General features: G+C 50.7%; 1 protein-coding gene across 1 annotated transcript; it reads left to right on the top strand.

Annotated features, from left to right (window-relative positions):
* The first annotated feature begins 23749 nt into the window (after positions 1-23749).
* Positions 23750-24685, top strand: LOC141936065 (olfactory receptor 14A16-like). The gene has a single exon (XM_074852791.1). It carries the CDS (start codon positions 23750-23752, stop codon positions 24683-24685), a length of 936 nt encoding a protein of 311 aa, XP_074708892.1.
* Positions 24686-25154: the final 469 nt, after the last annotated feature.

Genomic DNA, 25154 nt, shown 5'->3' with positions numbered 1-25154 from the left:
TGAAGAAGCTGATTCAATCAGCTGTTTCTCAACACCATTAACCTGCCCATGTCTCTTCAGAAGTGATTTCACATTCATTATTGGAACCTCCTGCACTTTGGGCATTTGATCTGTCATAGTCATGTTTGTCCATGTCTGCACCCACTCCACTTCCCCAGAGGCATGAACCAGCCTGTCTGACCCAGGGGTCTGTTCTCATGTGTCTGTCACGATGGTACAGCTGGCCTCCCATGTGACATCTCTGTAATAAAAGGGGATTTCCTCAATGTCTGGAGGTTGGGCTCTTCTTCCAAAGCTGAGGTCAGGCTGAAGAAATTGCCCCCACAAGGCCAATCTGCTGTGTTTGGTTCTCTAAGGGAGGAGGACATGGGGCAAGGTGTTAAGGAATGGGCCTGGGCTGAGTCTTCACCCGTGGGTGCCCAGTTCCTACAGAGATGGTGAATGATCACAGGGATCTGTCTGGGACTGTCACCCCATGGCTTTCAGGCACCACAGCCCACTCGTTCTGCAGAGCAGCACCACCAGCTCAGGGCCCTGTGGGGAGCAGAGGGACAGGGTAGGAGTGACAGGTCAGGCCAGCATGGAAACATTTCAGTGGTGAAAGGCCCTCTGCGGGCAGGGACATCCCCTGAGAAGAACAAAGAATCAGCACTGTGTTTCCATGGGGAAATCAATGATCAAGGGAAACGTATTTCTGAATGGACCAGCTTGGGGCAAATTTCTCTATTATTGGGGAAACTGGAGAAGTCTAAGAAGCCTCTGGGACAGGAGAATTTTTACTGGGAGGAGGCTGGCACAGAGGAGCTTACTGGGAGTGGACAATAAGGATCCCTTGGAGACAGAAGCAGGGGACAAAGGGAGAGACTGGCCTCCATCTCATGCCATGGCTGGCCCTCAGCCCTGGGGCTGATGGAGAGGCTGAGACACCTCTCATTTCTTCCTTTACTCCTCACACTTGCATGGACCTCAGGAAACATCCATGAGCCTGGAGGATGCACAAACCTCCTGTGCTGAGGTCCCATCGCTGCAGGGAAAGCAGATGGGTTTGTGGGACTCATGGGAGTGCAGGGAGAGAGAAGTGTGTGTGTGTCAGGGTGTGTGTAAAAGGCAGGAAGAAGATGGGAATTAGCAGGGGGTGGGAGTGCATCACATTGAGGTGAAATATGTTGAGATTTGATTTTGAGACAGCATAAGAAGGAGTATGTGCAGTTCAGTGCTGGGACATGGGGCTAAATAGAGCATTCAAGTGAACCTGGGGGCTGGGACATCTTTAGCGACTGAAGAGAATTATCAGTGCTTTGGAAGAAGCTGCACAGGTTATGGGGATCTCACAGCCATTGTAGAACCACAGAAAATGACAGTTTTGTGTTTGAAGACAGTGAGGACAGAGAGTCATCAGTAAATGTTGGGACACTATAGGGTCAGAGTGAGGTGGGGAAGCAGGGCTGGTGGTTAAAATCTGCAGAGAAACAGGCACAGGCATAGGAAAGTGTGGGACAGCCTGTGGTGGGGATGGACCCTTGGCTGAGGCTGGGACCCCACAAGAGAAATGAAGTCCTTGTCCTTTAAAATATGGCTGTTGTTGCTTCAGATGAGGTCCCTGAGAGGACACCAGTTCCTACAGCCACAGCACTTTGTTGCCTCCTCCTCCAACCTCCATAGAGCCTGGGGGGAGTCCTACCGCTGTCCTGCATCAGCATCACACCCCCCTGCATCTCACTGACCCCAGGAAGAGCCCTGAGCATCCCAGCAGGGAAAGGATCCCTGTTCCCAGTGGATGGGGGTCAGGGCTTGACCATCCTGGTGATGAAACACATCAAGGCCTTTCACAGTCCCCTGAACATTTGATTTGCAACCCGTAAGCAGTGCCTCTGACTTCCTGCTTCCCCAGCCCCCAGGGACAGGAACCTTGTGTCCTCATTCCCTCCCTGGCCTCTTCAGTCATGGCCCTCGCTGGGGATCACTGACACCCTCAGAAACTTGGAGGTTTGCTGCTGACTTTCCCTTCTCTAGAGGCCACTTCAATCCCTTTTCTGGACCTGCAGTTCAGGAACTTGGCACCAGAGGGCTCATTAACACACAAATCCCCCTGACAAGCCAAGTCTCTGGGCAGAACTTCATTCCTCCCTTCTGAAGTGGTTAATTTGAGAGTTTTCAGGCATGCAGGCAAAGTGAAAAGTTTTCAGTACTAAATTTCAAGAAGAAGCAAGTTCTTCTTTTTCCACTATTCCTTATTTTTCTGCTCACACACTGACATCAGCAACCTTGATATTGATCCTGAGCATCTCCTGATAGAGGGTGAACATGTAGGGAAGCCAAGACCCTCTATGTCAGACACTCTCTGGGCAATCTTTGTCCCTACCTCCAACTCCACATTTCTCTCATCAGCCCCCTGGGACTTCCAGCACCTTTGTTCAAACCTGAGCTTTCTCCACGACCGACTGTAGCTGCGTCTTTCAGCCCATTGACACCAACTCCCACCTGCTGTACCTGGAAAAGGACCACGCAGATGCAGAGCTATGTTTAATTGCCAGAAAACTAAATCAACACAAGGCATGGTTCAATCAAAAAAAAAAAAATACCCTCCTCTGCTGTGATATTAAGTCCACCTTACCTCCTACGAAGACCACTTTCCACAGTGACCTTAAACCAAAAGAAAATATATTTTTTGTCAAGCAGAGATCCCAAGAACCCCAAAGCACCCCCCGCCCCAGACTCTGTCCATATTCACTCACAGACACTCACACCCTGAAGTCACGAGCTCCCTCGAGCTTCCCATCTGCATCCCATCCCTTCCCATTCCCATCTGCAAACCCACCTGTTAAACAGGACTGGACTCAGCATTGGCCCCTGGGGGTCACCACTGGTGCCCTGCTCCCAAGGGGACTTTGTGCTCTTGGCCATGGCCTTCTGGATCTGGCCATTCACCCTGTTTCCAGTCCACCTCACTCACGCCTATCAGGGTGTGACGGGATGCAGCATGAAAAGAATTGTTAATACGGAGGTGAAACACCTTCCCTGCTCTGCCCTCATCCACCAGCCGAGGCATCTCATTGCTGTGGTGGGTTAACCGTGGCTAATCACCAAACTGCCACCCAGCTGCTGGCTCACTGCCTCTCCTACCCCAGTGGGATGGGGGAGAATACAGGAATGAGAAAGTTCCTGGGTGGGGACAAGGACAGGGAGATCACTTCCCAGTTCCCATTGCGGGCAAGACTTGATTTGAATGAAAGTACCTCAATTTATTGTCGGTTAAAACAGAGATTTAATTAAGAATTGTAGTCATAAGGGAAAAAAGACAAATATTAACACAACACCTTTCCTCTCCCCTGTCCCAGGCTCAGCTTCACTCTGTCACTCCAGGCTCCTCTCCCACATCCTGAGCAGTGCAGGAACATTAATGATTGTGGGTCACAACCAGTACATAACAGTTTTTCTCTGCTACTCCTTCTTTCCCACAGTTTTTCTCTGCTCTGGTACTAATCCTCCATGGGCTGCAGGGAAGATCTGCTCCACCATGGAGCGCCTTCTCCTCTTTCTCCAACTTTGGTGTTCCCTCCATGATTTCTTTATGTGTTTCTTCCCTCCACCTCTACCTGTCTGGTGTTTTCTGCCCTTTCTTGAATATGTTTTCACAGAGGTACAATCAGTTTTGCTGATGGGCTGATCTGTGTCCTGCCTTGAGACCATTGTGGAGCTGGAAACAGATTGGAGAATGCAGATATTTCTTGATCTAGAAGTTGAAAACTGGAGAAAGTTTCTGAAATGTAATTTAAGAAATAATTCATTTTATATTTAAATCTTCCCTTCTAAAAATACACTCTGAAAATATCACTATATACATGAATTGATGAATTAATAAATATTATGCACAGAGATGTTGCTTCTTAGACCACACAACTGTCTCCACCACAAGCTGTCCTACAGTGTCTTGCATCTCTGTCTGTTCCTCAACAGGGTGTACACACCAACGCACTAACCGACATCTCTCTCACCCCAGCATGTTCCCTCCTTTACTGATGTCTCTCCATTGTTGCTCCAGCAGGTTCCAAGAAGCCCTGTCAGCTCTCCTTCATCCAAGGGTGCATTGCTGAGAGGCTGCTGAAGCTTGTCCAACCCTTGGAATGTTACCCCAGCTGCTCTTCCACACAAGCAGCACTGATACTGCCCCAGGAGACCTGGAAAGTGTCAGGCATGACTGCATGACTCTGGACACAACGTTCAAAGGCATTTGGGTGCAGGTGATCTTCTTCTCAGTCCTGCTGGGGAGGGGAAAAGTTTTGAGAAAGGAAGAGAGCCTGCAGGTAGACAATTGGTTGTGCCACTGGTGTTAGTAATGGGTTCCTATGACCTTGAGACCCTCCCTGAGGAAGAGATGGGATTCACCTGATGAAGTGGGAGAAAACTACCTTTGCTAACAGGCTGGGCAACCTGCTAAGAAGACTTTAAAGTGAAAGGGTGGATGAAAGGAGACAATGGCCAATAATCTCATGAGGTAGTGGTGGACAGGCTTTCAAGGAAAGGGTCTTGCATGGTGAGATCAGAAGGGACATGGTAATAAACAAAACAGAGCTTAGGAGGAAACACCTCAAACATGTGCACATAAAGAAGGAGATGCCCACAGGACAGCACGATGGAAATGCTCTCCTGCCCTTTCTGGGATATCAGCATGACTGTGTCACCAAAACGGGATAAAAGAACTTATTGACACCAATGTGATGCAGATAAGCAGACACTTCTTTATTAACGGCCGGGTGCACAGGGGAGTCTTCTCACCAACAATGCACACCTAACTCATGTAACACGTTGATTATATTGGATACAGTCAGACGTATTAATCAAGTTCTCATACATAAACATGATAATTCCTGTAACTCATTTTCATTTTTCTCACCTCTTTCCCGTCATGCGCACTTGAGTCCTGAAATGAGTTGGGGGGCTGCTTTTGCAACCACCACGGACTGCTGACCTAAAAGAAAGACCCTCCAACGCCCTTGAGTCAAGGACTTTGGCTCACTTTGCAATTTTAACATGCTTCAAGGGCCTTTCACAATACAACTTTTAAAACACTTAGTCTACAGGGCCGTAAATCATCCTCACCAAACAGTCTAACAATGGTGCCTCGTCTCGCAACGTAGCTGGTTGTATGGTTACTTTAAACTAAATACAACATCTCTATGACTGCTTAAAACATTACACCACTATCTTTTATCAAAACCGATATTTCTGTGAGATTCTATTTAATCGAATAGTCCTCATCATTCCTTATCAAAATCACCAAAAATCATCAACTCAAATTAATAACAAATCAGTAACAATCAGTAACAGTCCTGCACCTGTGTCTAGGTAACCCCTGGTGTCAGTACAGGCTGGAGGATGAAGGGATTGAGAGCAGCCCTGCAGAGAAGGACTTGGGGTACTGGTGGATGAACAGTTGAACACGTGCACTCACAGCCCAGAAAACCAACCGTATCCTGGGCTGCATCACAAGAAGCGTGGCCAGCAGGTCGAGGGAGGTGATGCTGCCCCTCTACTCTGCTCTGCTGAGAACCCCCTGGGATTACTGTGTCCCACTCTGGGGTCCTCAGCACAGCAGAGACATGGACTTGTTGGAGCAGGACCAGAGGAGGCCACAGAAATGATCAGAGGGTTTGTTCAGCCTGGAGAAGAGAAGGCTCTGGGGAGACCTTCTTACTGCCTTTCAGTACTTAGAGGGGGTTAACAAGAAAGATGGGGTAAGAATTTTAGCAGGGCCTGTTGTGATAGGACAAGGGGTAATGGTTTTAAACTAAAAGAGGGTAGATTCAGATAGATATAAGGAAGAATGTTTTTACATTGAGGGTGGTGAAACACTGGAACAGTCTGCCCACAGAGTTGGTAAATGCCCCATCCCTGGAAACATTCTGGGTCAAGTTGGACGGGGCTTTGAGCAGCCTGATCTCGTTGAAGATGTCCCTGCTCATTGCAGGGAGGTTGGACTAGACGACCTTTAAAGGTGTCTTCCAAGCCAAAATATTCTGTGATTCTATTCTATGATTCTTTCACAGACACCTCCACATTCCTTTTCCTGCCTGGTTCCATCACCTCTGATTTCCTTCTTCCCCAGCCCCCAGGGATGGTCACCTGTTCTGGCTGTTCCCTCCATAGTCCCTTCAGTGATGGCCTCAGTGGGGCACGATAATACCCTCAGACACATGGAGGTTTGCTGCTTTCTTCTTGTTCTCCAGATCCTTTTTCTTTCTTCTTTAGGATCTGAAGTTCAGGAACTTGGCGCCTGAGTGCTCATTAATATGCAAAAAGTTCTGATAAGCCAAGTCTCTGGGCATAAAGTTCCTTAATTCCTCACTTCTGATGCGCTTAATTTGAGTAGTCACAGGAGTATAGTCAACTTGAAAAGTTTCAATACTAATTATCGGTAAGAAAGAATTTATTCTTTTCCCATTTTCCTTTTTTTTTTTTTTTTTTTTTTTTTCTGGATTACACATTATATGATATCAGTAATCTTTAATTAGTCCCCCCAGTCTCCATGACCTTTCCAAGATGGTAGGGATTGGTCTCTCTGTGACATTTTCCCGCTCTCTCAGCACGCTGGGATGCAGCCCCTCTGGTCTTGTGGACTGGGAAGGGTTGAGTTTGATCAAGTAGCCCCTGGTTTGGTTTTTATCGTCCACTGACCGTTCTCCTCCAGAGTCCTGCTCTGAGGCACAAAGGCCTGGGAGACTGAGGAGAAGAGGACAGAGAGTATCTCAGCTATTTCTCCACTGACCCTTACTAAATGGAGCAGTGCTCCCACATTCTCTCTGCTACTTCTTTAACTATTCCTGAAGCAGTAAACACTCAGTATGATGCCCTGGAACTCACTTCCAAGTTTCAACTGAGTTTTGATACAGACTGTTGCCAAGCTTGGAAGATGCTCTTCTTGAAGACCAGTTGCACTGAGCTCTGCTTCCCTTCAGTGCTGCTGACCATGAGATCCCCACTAAAACTCCCCAGAATAGGCCAAAGGCTGCTCCTGTCATATCTGGCATCTGCAGTCTTCTAATGGGCTACCTCACTCTCCTCGGGTGCTGGGACCCCACTATTCCAAGGTCATGACAGTGAGTCTTCACATCCCTGGCCAGCTCAGCCTTTCAGTGACCCCTTCCCTCTCAGGAATGGGAAGGATAAAATACAACAAAAGGCTCGTGAGTCAAGATAAGGACAGGGAGGAATGACTCACCCGTTATGGTCACAGGCACAAGACAGACTCGTTAGGGGAAGCAAAAAACCAACAATTTAATTCAGACAGTAGCAACAACAGCACTTAACAAACAGAGTAGGACAGTGAGAAGTATTATCACATCTTAAATACACCTTCCCCCACCCCTGTCTTCTTCCCAGGCTCAGCTTTGCTCCCAATTCCTCTCCCTCCTCCCCCACAGCAGCACAGGGGGGCAGGGAACAGGGGTTACGATCACTTCATCACCTCTCTCTGCCAGTCCTTCTTCCTCAGGGGGAGGACTCCTCTCAATCTCCCCCTGCTCCAGCATGGGTTCCCTCTCATGGGAGACAGTCCTCCATGAACTTTCTCTGATGTGAGTTCTTCCCATGGTATATGTTTTTCCAGACATGCTCCAGTGTGGGTCCCTCCCACATGTTGAAGTCTTCCCAGTGCTGAAGTACAACAGCAGGAGCTTCTCCCACAGAGTCCTGGCCTTCTTCAGATGCAGCCACCTGCTCTGGTGTGGGGTCCTCCATGGGCTGCATGTGGGTCTCTGCTCCACTGTGGACATCCATGGGTCACAGCGGGGTGGACCTGCCTCCTTACCATGGGCTTAAGGCGGAGTACCTGCACCAGCGCACACCATCTGCTCTTCTTCCTCCCTTCTTCCACTGACCTCATTGTCTGGATAGGTGTCATCCTTGTAACTCCTCCTCAAAACTCCAACTCCACCTCCCAGGTTCCCCTTCTTAAATATGTTATCACAGAGGTGCAGCCACTGTCACTAACTGGCTTGGCCAGAGGCAGACCCGACTTGGAGCTGGGGGAGCTTTGAGAAGCTTCTCACTGGGGGCCACTGTAGTAGCCCCATTCCCTGCTACCAAAACCCCCCACTACACACACAAACCCAACACAGTTACTTACACACTATAAATTTCCAATCCTTCTACACCCCTGCCAAGATCCTCAGGGGCCCCTTCCTCTAGTCATGGTCATTGTGAGTCTTCCTGGGGCAGTTCTCCCCAGAGATAGTTTCCCTCTCTTGTCCTTCCCCGTGGCTGGACGGGCATTCCCACTCTATATGTCCCAGCTCCCTGAAATGGTAACACTTCCTTCCAGCATTCCTTCCCATTCCCCTTTCCTTTTTCCTAGTTTTAATCCAAGCCCCGTATTAAGTCTTCTCCCTCCCCAGCCCCTTTCTCTCATTTGTAAATTCCTCGCTAAAGCCACCGTCAGTAAATCTGCCTCTTGGTTTTTTGCTTTTTTCCTGTCTTTAATCTGCCTTTCCTTGTGCCCATCATATACAAACACAGCAACACTCAAAATTTTTTGTAAAGTCTCTCCCTGCCATCATGGCATACGCTCTTTCAAATATTTCCATATATCAGGGGCCACCTGATCAACAAAGACACTAATCCTGAGCATGTCATTAAAATTCTCTGGTGTCATTCCTCTGTATTTTAACAGTGCTCGCTGGAGCCATCCCCCAAAGTCACTAGGATGCTCATCTGTCTGACAAACAGCTCAACCCGCTGCATTATTATGTCCCAGCTTAGATTATTTGCTGGCCAGGGCTTTCTGTTTCCTTCCACCTGTTGAGCTAATTCAGCATCCTTACTCATTATTTTATCTCTCCCATCAGGTTGGAATAATTCCCTCAGCAACACCTGGGTATCTCCTTGGTCGGATTTGTGCCCAGTGCATATGTTTGGAGACAGTTGAGCACATTTCTCAGCGTCCTCCCTCAGTCTCGGCATTTTTCTTTTTACTTCCCAATAGAGCCAAGTCACTTGGATTCCAAGGTTGGTCGGTAAATACATGCGATACAGGTGGGGGCCTTCACCTGCCACCCCTGGTTGCATGACAGCAGGATTAGGTAAGACAGTAGAAACCACAAGATAGAGTCTGGCAGCCAGCAGAGCAGAATCGGAAGGCAAAGAAAGAACATTCGTCAGATGAGGTGGGGCGGACGCAGTTGGGGCATGATGTGCAGCTTCGTCCACAGCAGTAGCCTCTGCTACTGCAAGCGTGACCTTTGGCGATGCCTCTTTCACCCCATACCTCTGACTGGTGTTCTCTCTCCCAGGCCCAGTCATCCCAAACATACCAGTCATCCGTTTGCCCTGGGAACATATCTTCTAGGCGATGTCGCAGAAATGTAAGTCTGTGCTGGTCAAAGGTCCCTCACAGTGGCCACCATTCTGCCAGGTTTCCATCTCTAGTTATAAATGACCGGCCTTCTTAGCATAAGTAGCTGTGCACCTGTTTGATAAACTTGATGTACCAAAAGTTCTTTTCTAATTTTGTAGTACCTTGGTGTCCTGGTTTAGCTAGGCTAGGGTTAAGTTTCCCCAGCAGTGGGGGGAAGCTCTAGCAGGGTTATTCAATACCATGCTGACATCACCTCCTGACGCCGAAGCGCGGGAGAATCGATGAACACGTGTGTTATGCGATCTCTCTGCTCTCACTGCTGTATCGGTACATTTCTTGCTCTGTTCATTGTTATTACTGTTATTGTTATTGTTGTTGTTTGTTTTTTTTGCTGTTGCACTGTTGTATTAAACCTCTCCTTATCTCAGCCCCGGGGTTTGTATTTCACTCCCTTTGTGGGGGAGGGGCAGCGGCCGTGTGGTCTCAGACCCCGGCAGGACCTAAACCACCACACTTGGTCAAAGGAGTCCCCTTCTCTGTGCCAGGTATATTTCCCAACACTTCCCTTATTTATCCACGTGTGTTTTCTGCTGATCAGGCCACGCACTCACTCTTTTTCAATTTGTGCATTTTACGCTGATTGAGCCACGCACCACAAAAACCTTCAGCAAGGAACTCCCTTCAGTATTTCCATAAAATCTGCTCAGGGAATTTTAACACTCACCCTTCAGTGTCTCCTGCTCCAAAGGTCCCGGGTGAACTCACCTGATGCCGGCAGTTGGATGTTTGGAGATGAGAGGATCCAAAAGTGGTGGCCTAGGGTCTCATCTGGGGTGAAAAACTGTTGAAGAAGTTTCTTCACCCTGGGTTCGTCACCTAGTAGACTCTCAGGCAACGAATATCATAAAAAATAATTTATTCAGATGGTACAGCCAGAAAAAGACCCCAACAACTCGAGCTGGGTGCCTCTGGAGAGGGACCCCAAACAAAGAAATCCCAGGGCAGTTATACCCTTACAGTCTATGCAGCCACCCCTCATGTGCTCTTCATGTGCCTTTCACGCGCCTTTTGGTCCCACGGTGATTTCTGGTCTGGGATCTTTTCCCACCTTATTGGATTCCTTCTCTGTCTCCAGGCCGGCTGTTAACTGTTCCTAACTTGTCGAGTTGCAACTTCTGATGATGATTGTAGTCTTCTTATCTTCTGGTTTGCGCTGGCTCTGGAGGCCAAGATGTTTCCTTGGAGACAAACAGATCTGTAGCTTTGCTGAACACTGCCCTGTACCCATTCTTAAATCCGCTCATCTACAGACTTAGAAACAAGACGGTGATCCTGGCCCTGAACGAAGCCATTGCCCGTGCGACACTACAGCTTTTCCCCTAATCACGGTGCATTTCTGGACAGCAATTCCAGTGATCTGCTCTCATCTGTTAAATAACACCAGTGCACAGGTGTGTCACCTCCAAATACAGATGCCTCAGGAGATTTCTGTTCTTGTTGGACTGTGTCAGGTGAAGTGAGAAGAAGCTCATCTGCACACACAAAGGCGGCACCAACAATGGCAGGAGGAGTAACTCAGTTACCACCCTGCCCCAGCTGCTCCCAGGCCCATCACAGCAGAGCCACCAGCTCATCAGGAGCCCATCTCCACAAACCGAGAAGAGCCCCGAGGCACAGGGGCAGGTGGGATCCCAATTTACAGGCTCCTGAGGAATGAACGTCTTGTCCCAGCTCCTTCCAGGGCTGCCCTGGGAGAGCCACCAGCCCCCTTGTCCAGGGGTGAAACCCGTCAGGATGAGCCACTGAGAGCAGCTCTGGGTCAGCATTTGGACTGAGGGCATTGTTGCCTGGGGGTGTGGGACACATGATGGGATGCAGGGCAAGAGCATTTTTGGATTGCACAGGAGTTATTATGCGATGTTTAGGGGAGAACCCCAACAAGGGCAGCCTGTCCTGTCTTCTCATTAAACTTAATTTCTAACTCTTTCCTGTGTGAGGGAATCTCTCTTCTGCCTGAACATGTGAGCATGGGGGTGTGAGTGCAGCAACTGGAGCAGGAGCAGGGGGTCAGACAGCCCATATGTCATCAGTGCCAGCAACTGAGAGACTGGAGTGAGTGAACTTAAGAGTCTGTGTGTGACTGGGGTGGTCTGTACCAGCATCTGGGACGGGGCTGCGGCCTCGAGGGCTTGTATGTCCAGGTGCCTGCAACTGGGGAGGCTGGTACCCAGGGGCAGCTGCTGAGGAGAGTGAGTGTCCGAGCCCAGCTGCTGGAGGGATCCACCTTGTACAGGAATATAGGATAGGATAGGATAGGATAGGATAGGATAGGATAGGATAGGATAGGATAGGATAGGATAGGATAGGATAGGATAGGATAGTTCAGTTGGAACCACCTGCAATGACCATCTACTCCAAATACGTGACCACTTCAGGGTGGACCAAAAGATAAATCCTGTTATTAAGGGCATTGTCCAAAAGCCTCTGAAACACTGACAGGCTTGGGGTGTCGACCACCTCTCTAGGATGCCTGTTCCAGTGTTCCACTGCCCTCTTGGTAAAGAAATGTTTCCTAATGCCAAGTTTGTACCTCCCCTGATGCAGCTTTGAACCATTCCCACACGTGCTGTCACTGGATACCATGACAAGAGCTCAGCACCTCCATCTCCACATCCCCTCCTCAGGAAGCTGCACAGAGCCATGAGGTCACCCCTAAACATCCTTTTCTCCAAACTAGACAAACACCAAGTCCTCAGCTGCTCCTCACAGGACATTCCTTCCAGCCCTTTCAGCGGCTTTGTTGTCCCCTCTGGATTCATTCAAGGACCTTCACATCCTTCTGAAATTGTGGGGCCCAGAACTGCAGTTTTCTCCTTCCATTACTCTTTGTTCATTCAGACACCTCTCACCTGTGCTGCTGCTTTGAGCTTCAGGGACTCAAACCTTGCCTGTCTCAATAGTCTGATTGTCTCTGGCCAAATCTTTCATTATGTTTATATCTACCTTTTTGTACCTATGTAGCTAAAATATTATCCCCCAAGATTATCCCTTGTTGAAAGACGACCTCATTAGAGATATCGTGTACTTAGGATATGGTTGAGGAGGGTGATTTATTGTTTATAAAACTTGATCGTGCTTCACTGTTTTTTGCTTGCAAATAGGAAAAATTCTTCTGTGCCTGTGTGCAACCAGTTCTCTCAGGAGAGCAGGTGGGAGATGGTGCAATGGAGCTGTAACCTCCCGCTGCAGACTGCAGTGGAGAAGTCGGATGTAAGGGAAAGGGATGTAAATCCCAGCTGGCCAATGACAGAAATGGTGAGGCTGGGGAGGTGAGGAGCAAGGTTGTCCAGACAGTGCCAGACCTCAAGGGGCTGCTTCTGCTACCTGTGCAGAGCTCCTGAGGAGACCCTCTGCATCAATATCAATTGCAGAAGGCTTCTATCACCTCTTCTCTAATCTGAAAAGTAAATAAAAATAACCGTTAAAATAAAAAATAATTTTGGTTAGATCCTCTTTGAAATCTTCCTGCTTAACTACACTGTGAAATGACTCCAATGAGCTGTACAAGTCCTGAAGCCTTGAAGAAAACTAAAGGAAGAGAAATAGCTCGTTAGGGTTTTCTTGATTTTAATGAGCCCCATGGTGTATTTGGGCCTGAGTCCATGAACCTCAGATACTGAGAGGAGACTGAGCAAAGTACTCAAGAAGTCAAAGCCAGCAGCAAAGCTCAAAGTACCTTGAAGCACTGATTGGCCCCACTGAGGGCCACTACTGACAAAGCCTCTCCAGGGACTCGTTAGAGCAGATAATTGGAGGCTGTGATTGCAGGTAGGCAAAGGCACCCTGCAGGTGGCTGTAATGCTGAGAAAACCCCTTGGTTTGTTTTATGAAGCAGAAAGGCCAAGCCCTGACCCTCAGGCCCTGGGAAGGAGATGCTGCCCCTCATGTGTGGCTCAGGGCTCTTCCTGGGGGCAGTGGGGTGTGAGGGTGAGCAATGCCAGTGTAGGAAAACTGCACAACACCTCCCGGCTTCCCCAAGCAATGGTGAAGAGTAAATGAAGTCCAGAGCCTCAAAATAATTTTTTTCCTGTTCGGCATCAGTGGCAGAGTCAACTGCCATAGCCATGGGGAGAAAGACCTTGGTCCTGTTGGGCCTTTTAGCCTTGCCAGAGCCCTTGGCCATCTCGACTGCAGGCTGTCCTACACTGTCCCATTCCTGCACCTCTTTCCCTCCAGGCTGCAGACACCCATCTTGCTTTCCCACCTAGCTCCTACCTCAGCATTTCCACACCTTCACTGATTTCTCTCCACCCTCACTGCCTGTTCCTTGAAAGACAAAGCCATGGGCTGATCCTGACTCCCTCAGGGTGATCTCTTGCACCACAATGCTACCATTTGAGTGAGATAGCTTCTTCTTCAAATGCAGTCTGAACCTTCCAAGATACATTTTGTTGAGATTTCCTTCTCTTCCGACTACCAAGAAATGCTCCATCATCTCAGAAACCCCCCTTCAAGCAGTTTCAGGCTATTTGTACAGTGCCCTGAGGCTCCACCTCACCAGGCTAAAGCAGCCCAGGTTTCTCAGCCTCTCCACAAAGTCCCCAAACCCCGTCCTGGCAGATCTGCTCTGGAGCCTCTCCAGTTCCTCCTCATTCCTTCAGAACAGGGAGCCCCACACCCAGACACACTAGTCATGATGTGGCCACCACAGTGCTGATGATCACTCCCTTGTCTGAGTTGGCCACATGCCCCCTAACGCAGCCCCACAGGCAGCTGGCCTTACTCATGGTGACATGCACCTCTGCCTTGTATGGCATCCCTAGTGATGCCCAGGCCCTTCTCCTCGGGGTCACTCCTCTGCCAGTCAGGTCCCTGCATGCCCCATTCTATGAGGTTATTCTGTCCCCAAATGCAGGACTGGCCACTTGGCCTTGTAAAGCTTCATGAGGTTTCTACTGACTGAACCCCAGAGATTTTCAGGGTTCCCCAGGAATGAAGCTCCATTGGGCCAGCTGGTGATGTGTGCCTGCAGATGGCTCACCCTGACATGGGGTGACTTTGACACAATAGGAGCATAAGGAATTGCAGGACATAACAGATAATAACAGGAGGCACCTCTTCAATGATGCTGTTCACCAAGGTACACATTCCCATGGTGACAAGTTCAGAAACACCAAATGAAATTGCAAAGGAAGCCAAACTAGGACCAAAGAGGAAAAGGTAAATAGAGATGGGCTATTTGCATTGGGCGGTGCAAGGATGGTCAAGGGGAAGAAATTGTGAGTAGGAAAAAGAGAAGAAAAGGTGAAGCAATGGAAATGATCAGGACTGTTTGGAGGTACCTGCCAAGCATGCCTGCATCAAAAAATTCACAGATCATCTGAGCAAACTTTCTCATTGACTTCTGTGGCCACCAGGAACCTGAGTGATTTCCCTCCCATCATGAAGGAAAGATCCATGGTGGATCAAAATGCAGAATCATTCATGCTGGAAGGGACCTGAGGAGATCTCTAGTCCAACTTCCAGCTCATGGTAGTGTCACCTAAGGGTCATGGCAGGTTGTTCAGGGCTCCATTCATTTTCAGCTTGAAAAGCTCCAAGGCTGGAGATGACACAAGCTCTCTGGGAAATCTGCTCCAGTGCTTGACCGTCTTGATGAGCAGAAAGTTTTTCCTCCCTTGTTTCAGCTGATGCCCATTGGCCCCCATCCTCTCACCATGCACAATAGTGAAGAGCCTGGCTGCATTTCCATGAGGACACCCAAGAAGATATGGGAAGGTTGTTATTAGGTCTCCCCAAAGCCGTCTCTTCTCCAGGCTTTGCACATTTGCAGCAGAGGTGGCCAGTGGCTTTCTGGGCTGCATTAAAAAGAGCACTGCCAGCAGGTTGGTGGAGGTGATCCTTCCTCTCAGTACTGTTACAATTTCTCTTGTTGACTCCCCTCAGGGTTTTCAACCCTGCCACCTTCACTTGCGCTGTAGCCACAGCTGCCCTCCACATCTTCCACCAGACCTGCCCTGTCTTCTTGTGAAAAACAAGTCCAGGAGAACATTCCCCCATGTTGAGTCGGGGATTATTTTCCACCTTCCCTTCAACCAAGGCCACCTAGCAGAGGTCCATGGTCTTCACAGTCCCCACTGGTTACCAGGGCCTAAATTGGTGTCCATTCTCCAGCTGTCTAAAGGAGACTTCATCCTCCTGCTGTCCTTCATCAGGAGGTTCATTGATCCTGACCAGAAGATCACTGTGCATTGAGGAGTCAGTGATCCTCATAACAGTAAACCTGAGTAGACCCAGGCCTGGGCTGTGCTCCATGTTGGGCTGAGTGTATCCCTTGGTCGTAAGTTAAATTTGATTGTAAAAGACAATCAAACCCTCACCATTCCAATGGTGATCGGGTCATCTGCATGTCCTGAGCTTCATACAAAACTGCAGCAACAAATGCCCATGTGGACATCCTCTTTTTGGGGCAGTAGAAGTGATGACTACAATTGTTTTCCTTGTAAGAAAACACTGAAAGAGCTCACAGGAGCAAAATGAAATAACACTTCAACAGGTGGGATCTGCACAGCTTGCTGCACCAGGATCAAAAGCACGGGTGACAGGATCAGAGTGTGGGAATCAGGCCTTTGGAGGGTTAGGTGGTAAAGCCCAGGGTTTTACTGGGGCACACTGGATGCCCTGGAGTGTCCTGGCCATGGGAGGGGAGGGTCTGAGGCCAGCAGATATCATGGTACCTACCTTCTTAAATACACCCTGTTAGAAAGACTATGAGACCTCACTGGTCTCTGGGATGTCCCCAGTACCAGCAAGGGATGGGAGGACCAAAGTGCCCTCCAGTTCCCCAGACTGGATGCCCTCCAAGTCCACCCCACTACTTACCACCATGCCATAACCTGCACTTGCTTCGAAGAATGCCTAGGGAAGAAGAGCAAAGGGGTGGTCCGGACTGGATCTTGGTGGGGATGGGGGTGGGGCACAGGTGTCCCCACTCCCCACAGGCCCATGGCTTCCCCCTGGTCTGAGCAGGAAAATCCCTTCTGCTCTGCCTGGCCCCATTCCTCCAAGTGTCACCTGGCATACCTGTCCATGCAAGGACAAGGGGTGGGGATGGAGACAAGGAGAGAGTGAGGAATTCATGTCCTTCAGAGAGGATGGGGTTGAGGTGGGGGGAGACCCAAAGACAAGGCACTGGGGTGAATTAGTGGACAGCAGGGTACTGGGCTGGGGATATTGCAGGGACAGGACTGTGTCGAATGCAAGTGAGGATTAAAGGAATTCAAATGGAGGAGACACAGAGACTTCAAGCACAGTGGTTGGTGGGGACAGAAGGAAGAGGACTGCAGAGGACAAAAATGACAGGATTGGGAGAGTGTTTGGGAGTGGGGGTTCAAGGAAGGGGATCTGGGGACGCTACTGCAGTGCAAAAGACTGAGGGGGAAGATGGAAAGAAAGGCATTGGGAGGGATCAAAGGGAGGGGATTTGGGCACCCTAGATAGGACATGAAAGAGATCCCAGGGATGAGATGTCTGAAGGGACCAAAACAAAGAGATAAGGAGACATAAAAGTGGTGCAGATGGGGGCATCAGGACAAGAAATCTGTGGGGATCCTCTCAGGGAAGAGACGGGTCCAACAATTCCAACAAGAACTTGGGCTGTGGGCACAAGAACATTAATTGTGGGGGAAGAGGGGGAACAGATGGAATTGTGGAGGGGAGAAAGCTGCATTGCTGGGGGCTGGAGGTGCAGGGGAGCCTGCAGGAGCCCCTGGCTTGGGAAAGGGAGAGGCCAAGGCAACGGATTTCATGTTCATCACTACAACTTCGTTCTGCAGGAGAGCTGATGTCCTGCAGCCAAGACCCATCCCCAGCCTTAAGCCCCTTCCCATGGCATTGGGGACTCCCCTGAGCATCTTCTGGGGTACACAGCAGGATGGGGAAGAGCAGGGCCATAGTGAGCACTGCGACCTTCATCTTCTGTGGTGACTGCTGGGTGAAGCTGGAGAAGTTGAAGGCAAGATTTATCCCTCCCAGGACTCCTCCTTGCATAGGCCCAGCACCCACCTCAAGAGCACCCAGGGCAAAGCCAGGCTTAGCAGAAACACCATCCCTGGCCACAAGACCAGCCCCGGCACAGAGTCACCCCCACATCCAGCATGGATTCAGCCACTTTCCCTGGCATCAGTCCAGCTTCCTGCATGGGGCAGCTGTACATGGAAGGGCCGAGGCACCTCGGGGTGGTGATGAGGGGTGGACAGAGCACCCCTGACAGCTGGACATGTTGTGGGGAACTGTGTCACAGGTTTACAGAAGCCCAGCTAGACGACATCCATAGCTCTTCCCTTGCCCACTGATGTTGTCACTCCATCTTAGAAGGACACAAGGTAGGTCAGCCAAGGTGAAACCATGCTGTCTCAAATCACTTCCCTGTCCTCCAAGTGCCTCAGCACAGCTTCTAGGAGGATCTGTTCCATGATCTTCCCAGGCACAGAGGTGAGGCTGACAGGTCAGTAGTTCCCAGGGTCCTCCTTTCTACCCTTTTCAAAAATGGGTGAAAAAGTTCCCTTTTTTCAGGCACCGGGGATTTTCCCTGACTGCCAGGACTTCAAATATCCTGGAGAGTGGCTTGGTAACAGTATCAGCCAATTCCCTCAGGACTCTGGGATGCATCTTGTCAGGTCCTACAGACTTATGTATGTTCAGTTCCCTGGGTGGTCACAAACCTGATCTTCTCTTACAGTGGGAGGGACTTTGCTCCCCCAGTCCCTACCTTGTGGTCCATCCACTTGAGAGGTGTGGGAAGAGAGGTTGCCAGAGAAGACTGAGGCAAAAATCTTGCTGAGTACCTCAGCCTTCTCCCTGTCCGTTATTCCTAGTGTTCCACTCTTATTAACTGAGTTGATACACGTTTTTTACTTTCCTTTTCAGGCTGATGTACCTGTAGAAGCCCTTCTTCTTATTCCTTGCCAAGTTCAGCTCCAGCTGCACCTTGGCCTTCCTGACACCATCCCTACACAACCGGGCAGCGTTCCTCTACTGGTCCCAGGGTGCCTGTCCCTGCTGCCTCTGCCTGTGCATTTCCTTCTTCCCTTTACTTTGACCAGCAGGTCTCCACTCAGCCATTCCGGTCTCTTGCCTTCCTTTCTTGATTTCTTACACCTGGGGATCAATAGAGGTTATTCTTCCCTCCAATGCAGGAATGGCCACTTCTCCTTCTAAAACTTAAACATTCTGTTGGCAAAATCCCAGAGTTTCTCAAAGGCTCCTGGATTGAAGCTCCATTTTGTGAGGTGTTCATGTTTGTGTGCAGGTGGCTCACCCTGATTGTGGTGAGCCATCAACACAAGATCACAGGATAAGAAACTGCAGGACACCACAGCTAATAAAAGGAGTTGCTGGTTTTGTACTGACCAAGGCAGGAATCAACACAACAAGCCTCTTAGAAACACTCTAGGAGGGCACAAATCAAGCAAAGTCAGGGGCAGTGGGGAAAGAGCAGAGTTGGGCTGTTTGTAGAGGAATGTGTGAGGATGATGAAAGAGAAGAATTTGGGAAGGAAAAGGAAGAAAAAGAAAAGCAAAGGTTAAGCTCAGACATGATGAAGAGGTTCCCTGCCGAGCAGTCAATGACTTCAGTGGGACAAAATTTAAGAGTTGATTGCTACAAACTTATGTCTGCTCCCTTCCATGGTCATGGGGAATGTGAGCGCTCTCCCCATTACCATCAAGGGAAGAGCTGTGGTGGAAGGAAATGCACCGTCACCCAATCCTGGAAGGAACCCCGGGGGATCTGTTGGCCAAGCACAAGCACCGTCAGTGGAGAAAGGAGAAACAAGTTTGGGCTGTTTGTATGCTGGGCTGTGGGAGTGGAAAACATCGGCCTCTGTAGACACTTGTCCAGTGGTGATCTCTCCAGGAGCTGATCTTAGACTGTCCACCTGTCCAATAGCTGGCCCTGGGATCCACTCATCCCTCCAGTACGCCCTAACACACACAAACACACACAAACTCACAGACACATGCATGGAAACACAAAAATTTATTTCTCCAGCAGAGAGTAATGGAACATCTGAGGCTGGAAGGCAGCCAGATTTGAAATTCTCTGTGCCGCCTCTTCATGCTTATTTTTGTCAGGAGCTCCTTTCTCATCCATATGCGCCTTCTCCAGTGCTGCCTCAATTCCTGCATGTCTGGTGGTGCTGTTCTGGAGCTTGAAGAGGAGATCCTTGACCATCAAACACCTCTCGCCTCTTCTCTTCAGTGTCATATCCCGTGGGATTCTGCCAAGCAGGTTCCTCAGCAGGCCAAAGCCTGCTCACTGAAGTCCTGCTCTTTGCCTTCTTCTGTTCTCTCAGAGCCTCAACTCTACTTTCTCACCCCTGAATGTTACATCCCTGACCAGCTCTTCTTCGTTTCTAAGTATGATTTCCTGCAGGACACCTCCCCTCACTGGCTCCTCAGTCACCCTTGTCAGGATGATGTTGTCAACTAACTCCCAAACCCTCCTGGATGACTTTCACTGTGCTGTGTTGCCCCTTCAGCAAATATTGGGAGAGTTTAGGAGTGCCATGAGGTGCAGGGCTTCTTCCAGTTGATTGCAGAAGGCTTCATCTACTTCCTCTTCCTCATCTGGAGGTCCATAGCAGATATCCACCCACCACAGTGTTGTCCATGACCCTTCAGCTCACAGCTGACTCATCCTCCATCCCCAGGCAGAGGTCCACACATGCCTGCTGCTCTCTCCCATAAAGGGAATCTTCCCCTCAGGGTCCAGCCCCATGGCCTTATCAGTACCAGACCCCCAGGACCCCACAGTTTCTCCAGCAGAGGGGATTTGTAGCGCCCTGCAACTCCTCATGCTGTTCTCTTGTGAGAGACACCCCAGTCAAGATAAGCCAGCTGCACACAAATATTAAAAGCTGAACAAACTTTTCTACAGCCCATCGGAACCTTGACAAAACCTGGGATTTCTCAAACTTGAAGTTTTACAAGGAAAAGCGGCTAATCCTACATCATTGGGAGCAGGGGGCGAACAGCCTCGTACATCAGGACAGACTGGGATGTGACCAACTGAGCAGCAACTCTGAGGAGAAGGGCCTGGGCACTGCCAGGGATGCCCTACGAGCCAGGAGAGGATGGACACGATGAACAAGGGCAGCTGCCTACGGGGCTGCATTCGGAGGAGCGTGGGCCACCCTGAAACCCTGAGTTACCATCCCCCTCCACTCAGCACTGGTGTGGCCCCACACACATGGGTGACTCCCAGGTTGTGGCTCCCCATTTTGGAGAAGTAGGGAGGACCTGGAGAGCGTTGAGTGAAGGTCTGACAAGGTGGGGTTTGGGACCTGGTGCCCATGAGCTGTGTGGTGTGGCTGAGGGACCTGGAGTTCTTTGGCCCAGTGGTGTGGAGGCTCCAGGCACTATAGGAGTAGCCTGAGAGTGACTGAGGGGGGATTTCAGGGAGGATGGAGCTTTTCTTTGTAGTAAGATAGAGCGTGAGAAAAAATAATTACACAAAGTGCATCTGGGGAGGCCCAGACTGGACACAGAGAAATGTCACTCGAAGGGCAGTGCTGTGGTGTAACAAGTCACCCAGAGGGAGACTGGAGCAGCCCCAGGCTTTGTGTTTCAAGGAGCAGCCAGGGAGGATGGAGAGATCTCAGTAAAGGAAGGGAGATGCTGAGGTGAGAGCAAGGTGTGGTAGTCGGGTGGACATCTCCAGCCTGCAGAGAAAGAGGTGCAGGTGTGGGACACGGTGGGACAGCCTGTGGTGGAGATGATAGAGGGATGAGGAAAGTCTGAAAATCCCCCAGCAGAGATGAGCTCTTTCTGCCCTTGGCTCTGGCTGTTGTCTCTGCCACTGATGCTGATGAGGAAGCACCTTCCCCTTCCAGCACTGGGTCTCATGGCCTCCCCTTCCCCACCCGAGAGCCTGGGAGGTGTTGGACCATAGTCCTGCCCTTGGCATTGCCCATCCCCATATCACACTGCCCCAGGAAGAGTCCTCAGTAATGTGAGAGGGACGGGATTCTCCTTCCAGGGGATAGGGTTCAGGTTATGGCCAGTTGGCTTAATGTAAGATGTCCAGGTTCAGTCAGGATCTGTTCCACCATTACATGACCTTTGTTTACTTATTTTCTCTGCTTCAAGATTTCTTGTCTAATTAGATCATGGGGAGGCTTTGTCAGGAATGGTCCTCACTGGGACCCATTAACAGTCTAAGAAATGTTGTACCTTGCATCAATCTTGGACTTCTTGACATGCATCTTCATCTTTCTATTACTGTCTGCGGTTCATGGACTCAGCACCAAACCCACCTGAGGGGTCATTAAAATGCCTTGGGCTGGTCCTCTGCTGCGGAGCTGGGCCGGGCTCCTGGGACAGAGGGAGCTCAGGGCAAGTGGTCAGCGCTGCAGAGATACAGCTCTGCCCAGGAACAGCTCCTCTGCAAAGCGCAGCAGGGCTGAGGGCACTGCCTGCAGGCACCGAGGGCAGAGGAGCCGCGCACAGAGAGGGGAAAGGCAGACGGCAGTGGCAGGATGCTGAGAGCTCACTGGAGGAGAAATCTTCGCAGCCCTTGACACAGTAAGTCTGTGGGTGCAGGGCAATGCAGCTGCAGGTGGTGGAGGGATGTGGTGAAGCCGGCACAGCCCCAGGAATGTCCCTGGTGTCTGGAGAAGGAGGACGTGCTCCAGAGCAGGGCTTCCCTGCTGCACTGTCAGAGGGACAGGCCATGGCGGCTGCCTTCTCCCGGGGACGGCTGCAGGGGTGTGCAGGCGCGGGTGCAGCCAGGGGTGCCCAGGGCTGTCCTTGAGAGCAGGGTCCCTGCAGCCCAGGGGCTGTGTGCTGGGGCAGGGACTCTGCTTCCTTTCAGTGTCTTGCTGTGGTTTTTGGGTATTGTAATGCAGCTGTCAGCTTTGGACAGCACAAGAACACTCCTACAGCATTACCCTGACAGAGCAGTAGGTATTTCAGGAACTTGATAAAGTTCCTTCAAGCATTTATTTGCCTACAGAAAGCTCAGTCATGTTGTCAGTGTTTCCTGAGCTCCTATGTAGCCCTGAAGAACAGAGATGCCCCTGGGCAGGGCCCTGCTGCCAGGAGGGGTCTGCAGGGCAGAGCTGAGCACACAGCGGGTGGGATGGGGGCTGTGAGCACTGGCAGGGAGGAGATAAGGGGAAAGAGAAATGGTTTCAGGCTAGAACAGCTCCAGGCACTAGAGTCATTGGCAGGGAATGAAACAGGTTGACTGCACTATCAAGGTGTGGGGGGGTGGTAATTAGGAAGCTCCCTATTACCCTTCAGTGAAAGTGCTTTTTACCTAACAAGCCCCCTGGTCTCCTCCCCCACCCAGAAGAGCCTCTGCCCTCCAGGCCCCAGGCTCCAGGGCAGGAGCCGCCTCCTGTGCAGCCAGAGCTGCAGCAGAGGAGACTCTCCCCAGTGCCCATCTGTCCCTCCCTGGCCTGGCCTCCCTTGGCAGAAGCATTGGGGCATTGCTCCTTGGTTCTCCACCTGCCCCTGCTGCTGCTGCTCCTGTTTTCAGGCTCTCTGGGGATGGGGCTTTCAGCTGCAGCTCAGCAACTGGCCCTGCAGGTCCTGCCATGCAGATGTGTCCATGGCAGCAAGGTGCCCAAGCCCCCTTCGAGCCTCTGGGTCTCTGGGCAATGCTGCCCATGGGCTGGGGATAAACCTGGCTATTTTTGCCAGACACCCCCTCTGCAAGGAATCAAAAATCTCAGAGATCTTTAGTGGGGAGGGGAGTTTTCTACTGGATTCCTCTGCTCTCAGCAGCATCCAATTTCCTGTCAAGGGAACAGCTGGGTGTGAGCCTCCTGCAGATTCCAGAGGTGCAAGCCCAGGGCAGCTGAGAGCAAGTCTGATGGACAGCCTGGCTCTCCTCACTCTGCACTAAGGCTCTGCCCGTTTGCACCCCCGCACTCTCCATGGAGCACTTGTAACGCAGCAGCAATGTCCAGGCTGTCTGCCTTCAGAACGCACTCCTCAGGTAGGACAGGGCAACAGGAGCCAAAGCCAGAAGAGCAAAGCCCCACAGCTCTGCTCTGCAGCCGGGGGCCCTGGGAGGGACAAGGCTGAAATCTCTTGGATTTCCGCGGTGGAGTTAACCAGCGATGACTGCGGGTTCCTCTCTGCCTGTTGGGGCACAGCAGGACTGACTCCTGCAGAGCCCCCAGCAGAATCCCTTGCTCCCCACTGCCCCCTCAGCCAGTAAACACCAGAGCTCCAGCCCGGGAGCTGCAGGAAGGTCTTTCTGGAAGGACAGAGACTGGGAGGGGTGGGGGTACTGTGAGAAATGAAGCAAGTTTTGCCCAAACAAGTCAATCCCAACCATTCACTAACTTTTCCTCCTTGGACAGACCCTAATTTACAGTGGCAGCAGATGTCCAACAGCAGCTCCATCACTGAGTTCCTCCTCCTGCCATTCGCAGACACACGGGAGCTGCAGCTCTTGCACTTCTGGCTCTTCCTGGGCATCTACCTGGCTGCCCTCCTGGGCAACGGCCTCATCATCACCGCCATCGCCTGTGACCACCACCTGCACACCCCCATGTACTTCTTCCTCCTCAACCTCTCCCTCCTCGACCTGGGCTCCATCTCCACCACTCTCCCCAAAGCCATGGCCAATTCCCTCTGGGACAACAGGGACATCTCCTACTTGGGATGTGCTGGCCAAGTCCTTTTCTTTCTCTTTTTTATCTCAGCAGAACTTTCCCTCCTCACCGTAATGTCCTACGACCGCTACGTTGCCATCTGCAAACCCCTGCACTACGGGACCCTCCTGGGCAGCAGAGCTTGTGTCCACATGGCAGCAGCTGCCTGGGGCACTGGGTTTCTCACTGCTGTGCTGCACACGGCTAACACACTTTCACTACCTCTCTGCAAGGGCAATGCTGTGGACCAGTTCTTCTGTGAAATCCCCCAGATTCTCAAGCTCTCCTGCTCACACTCCTACCTCAGGGAAGTTGGGTTTATCATGTTTGGTGCCTGTTTAGTTTTTGGATGTTTTGCTTTCATTGTGGTGTCCTATGTGCAGATCTTGAGGGCCGTGCTGAGGATCCCCTCTGAGCAGGGCCGGCACAAAGCCTTTTCCACGTGCCTCCCTCACCTGGCCGTGGTCTCCCTCTTTATCAGCACTGGCATGGTTGCTTACGTGAAGCCCCCCTCCTTCTCCTCCCCATCCCTGGACATGGTGGTGTCATTTCTGTACTCGGTGGTGCCTCCGGCAATGAACCCCCTCATCTACAGCATGAGGAACCAGGAGCTTAAAGAGACTTTGAAGAAGCTGATTCAATCAGCTCTTTCTCAGCACCATTAACCTGCCCATGTCTCTTCGAAAGTGATTTCACGTTCATCACGGGAACCTCTTGTGCTTTGGCCATTTTATATCTGATAACATTGTTTGTCCATGTCTGCACCCACTCCACTTCAACAGAAGCGTGAACCAGCCTGTCTGACCCAGAGGTCTCTTCTCATGTGTCTGGCACGATGGTACAGCTGGCCTCCCATGTGGCATCTCTGAAATAAAAGGGGATTTCCTCAATGTCTGGAGATTGGGCTCTTGCAAAGCTGAGGTCAGGCTGAAGAAATTGCCCCCACAAGGCCATGCTGCTTTGCTCAGGTTCTCCATGGGAGGAGGGCATGGAGCGATGTGTTAGGGAACAGGCCTGGGCTGAGCCTTCCCCTGTGGGTGCCTCGCAGATGGTGAATGATCACAGGGATCTGCCTGGGACTGTCACCCCATGGCTTTTAGGCACCAAAGCCCACTCACTCTGCAGAGCAGCACC

This window comes from Strix uralensis, chromosome 31, assembly GCF_047716275.1.
Source record: "Strix uralensis isolate ZFMK-TIS-50842 chromosome 31, bStrUra1, whole genome shotgun sequence".
Classification (NCBI taxonomy): domain Eukaryota; kingdom Metazoa; phylum Chordata; class Aves; order Strigiformes; family Strigidae; genus Strix; species Strix uralensis.
This window is presented reverse-complemented; position numbering and strand designations above follow the sequence as displayed.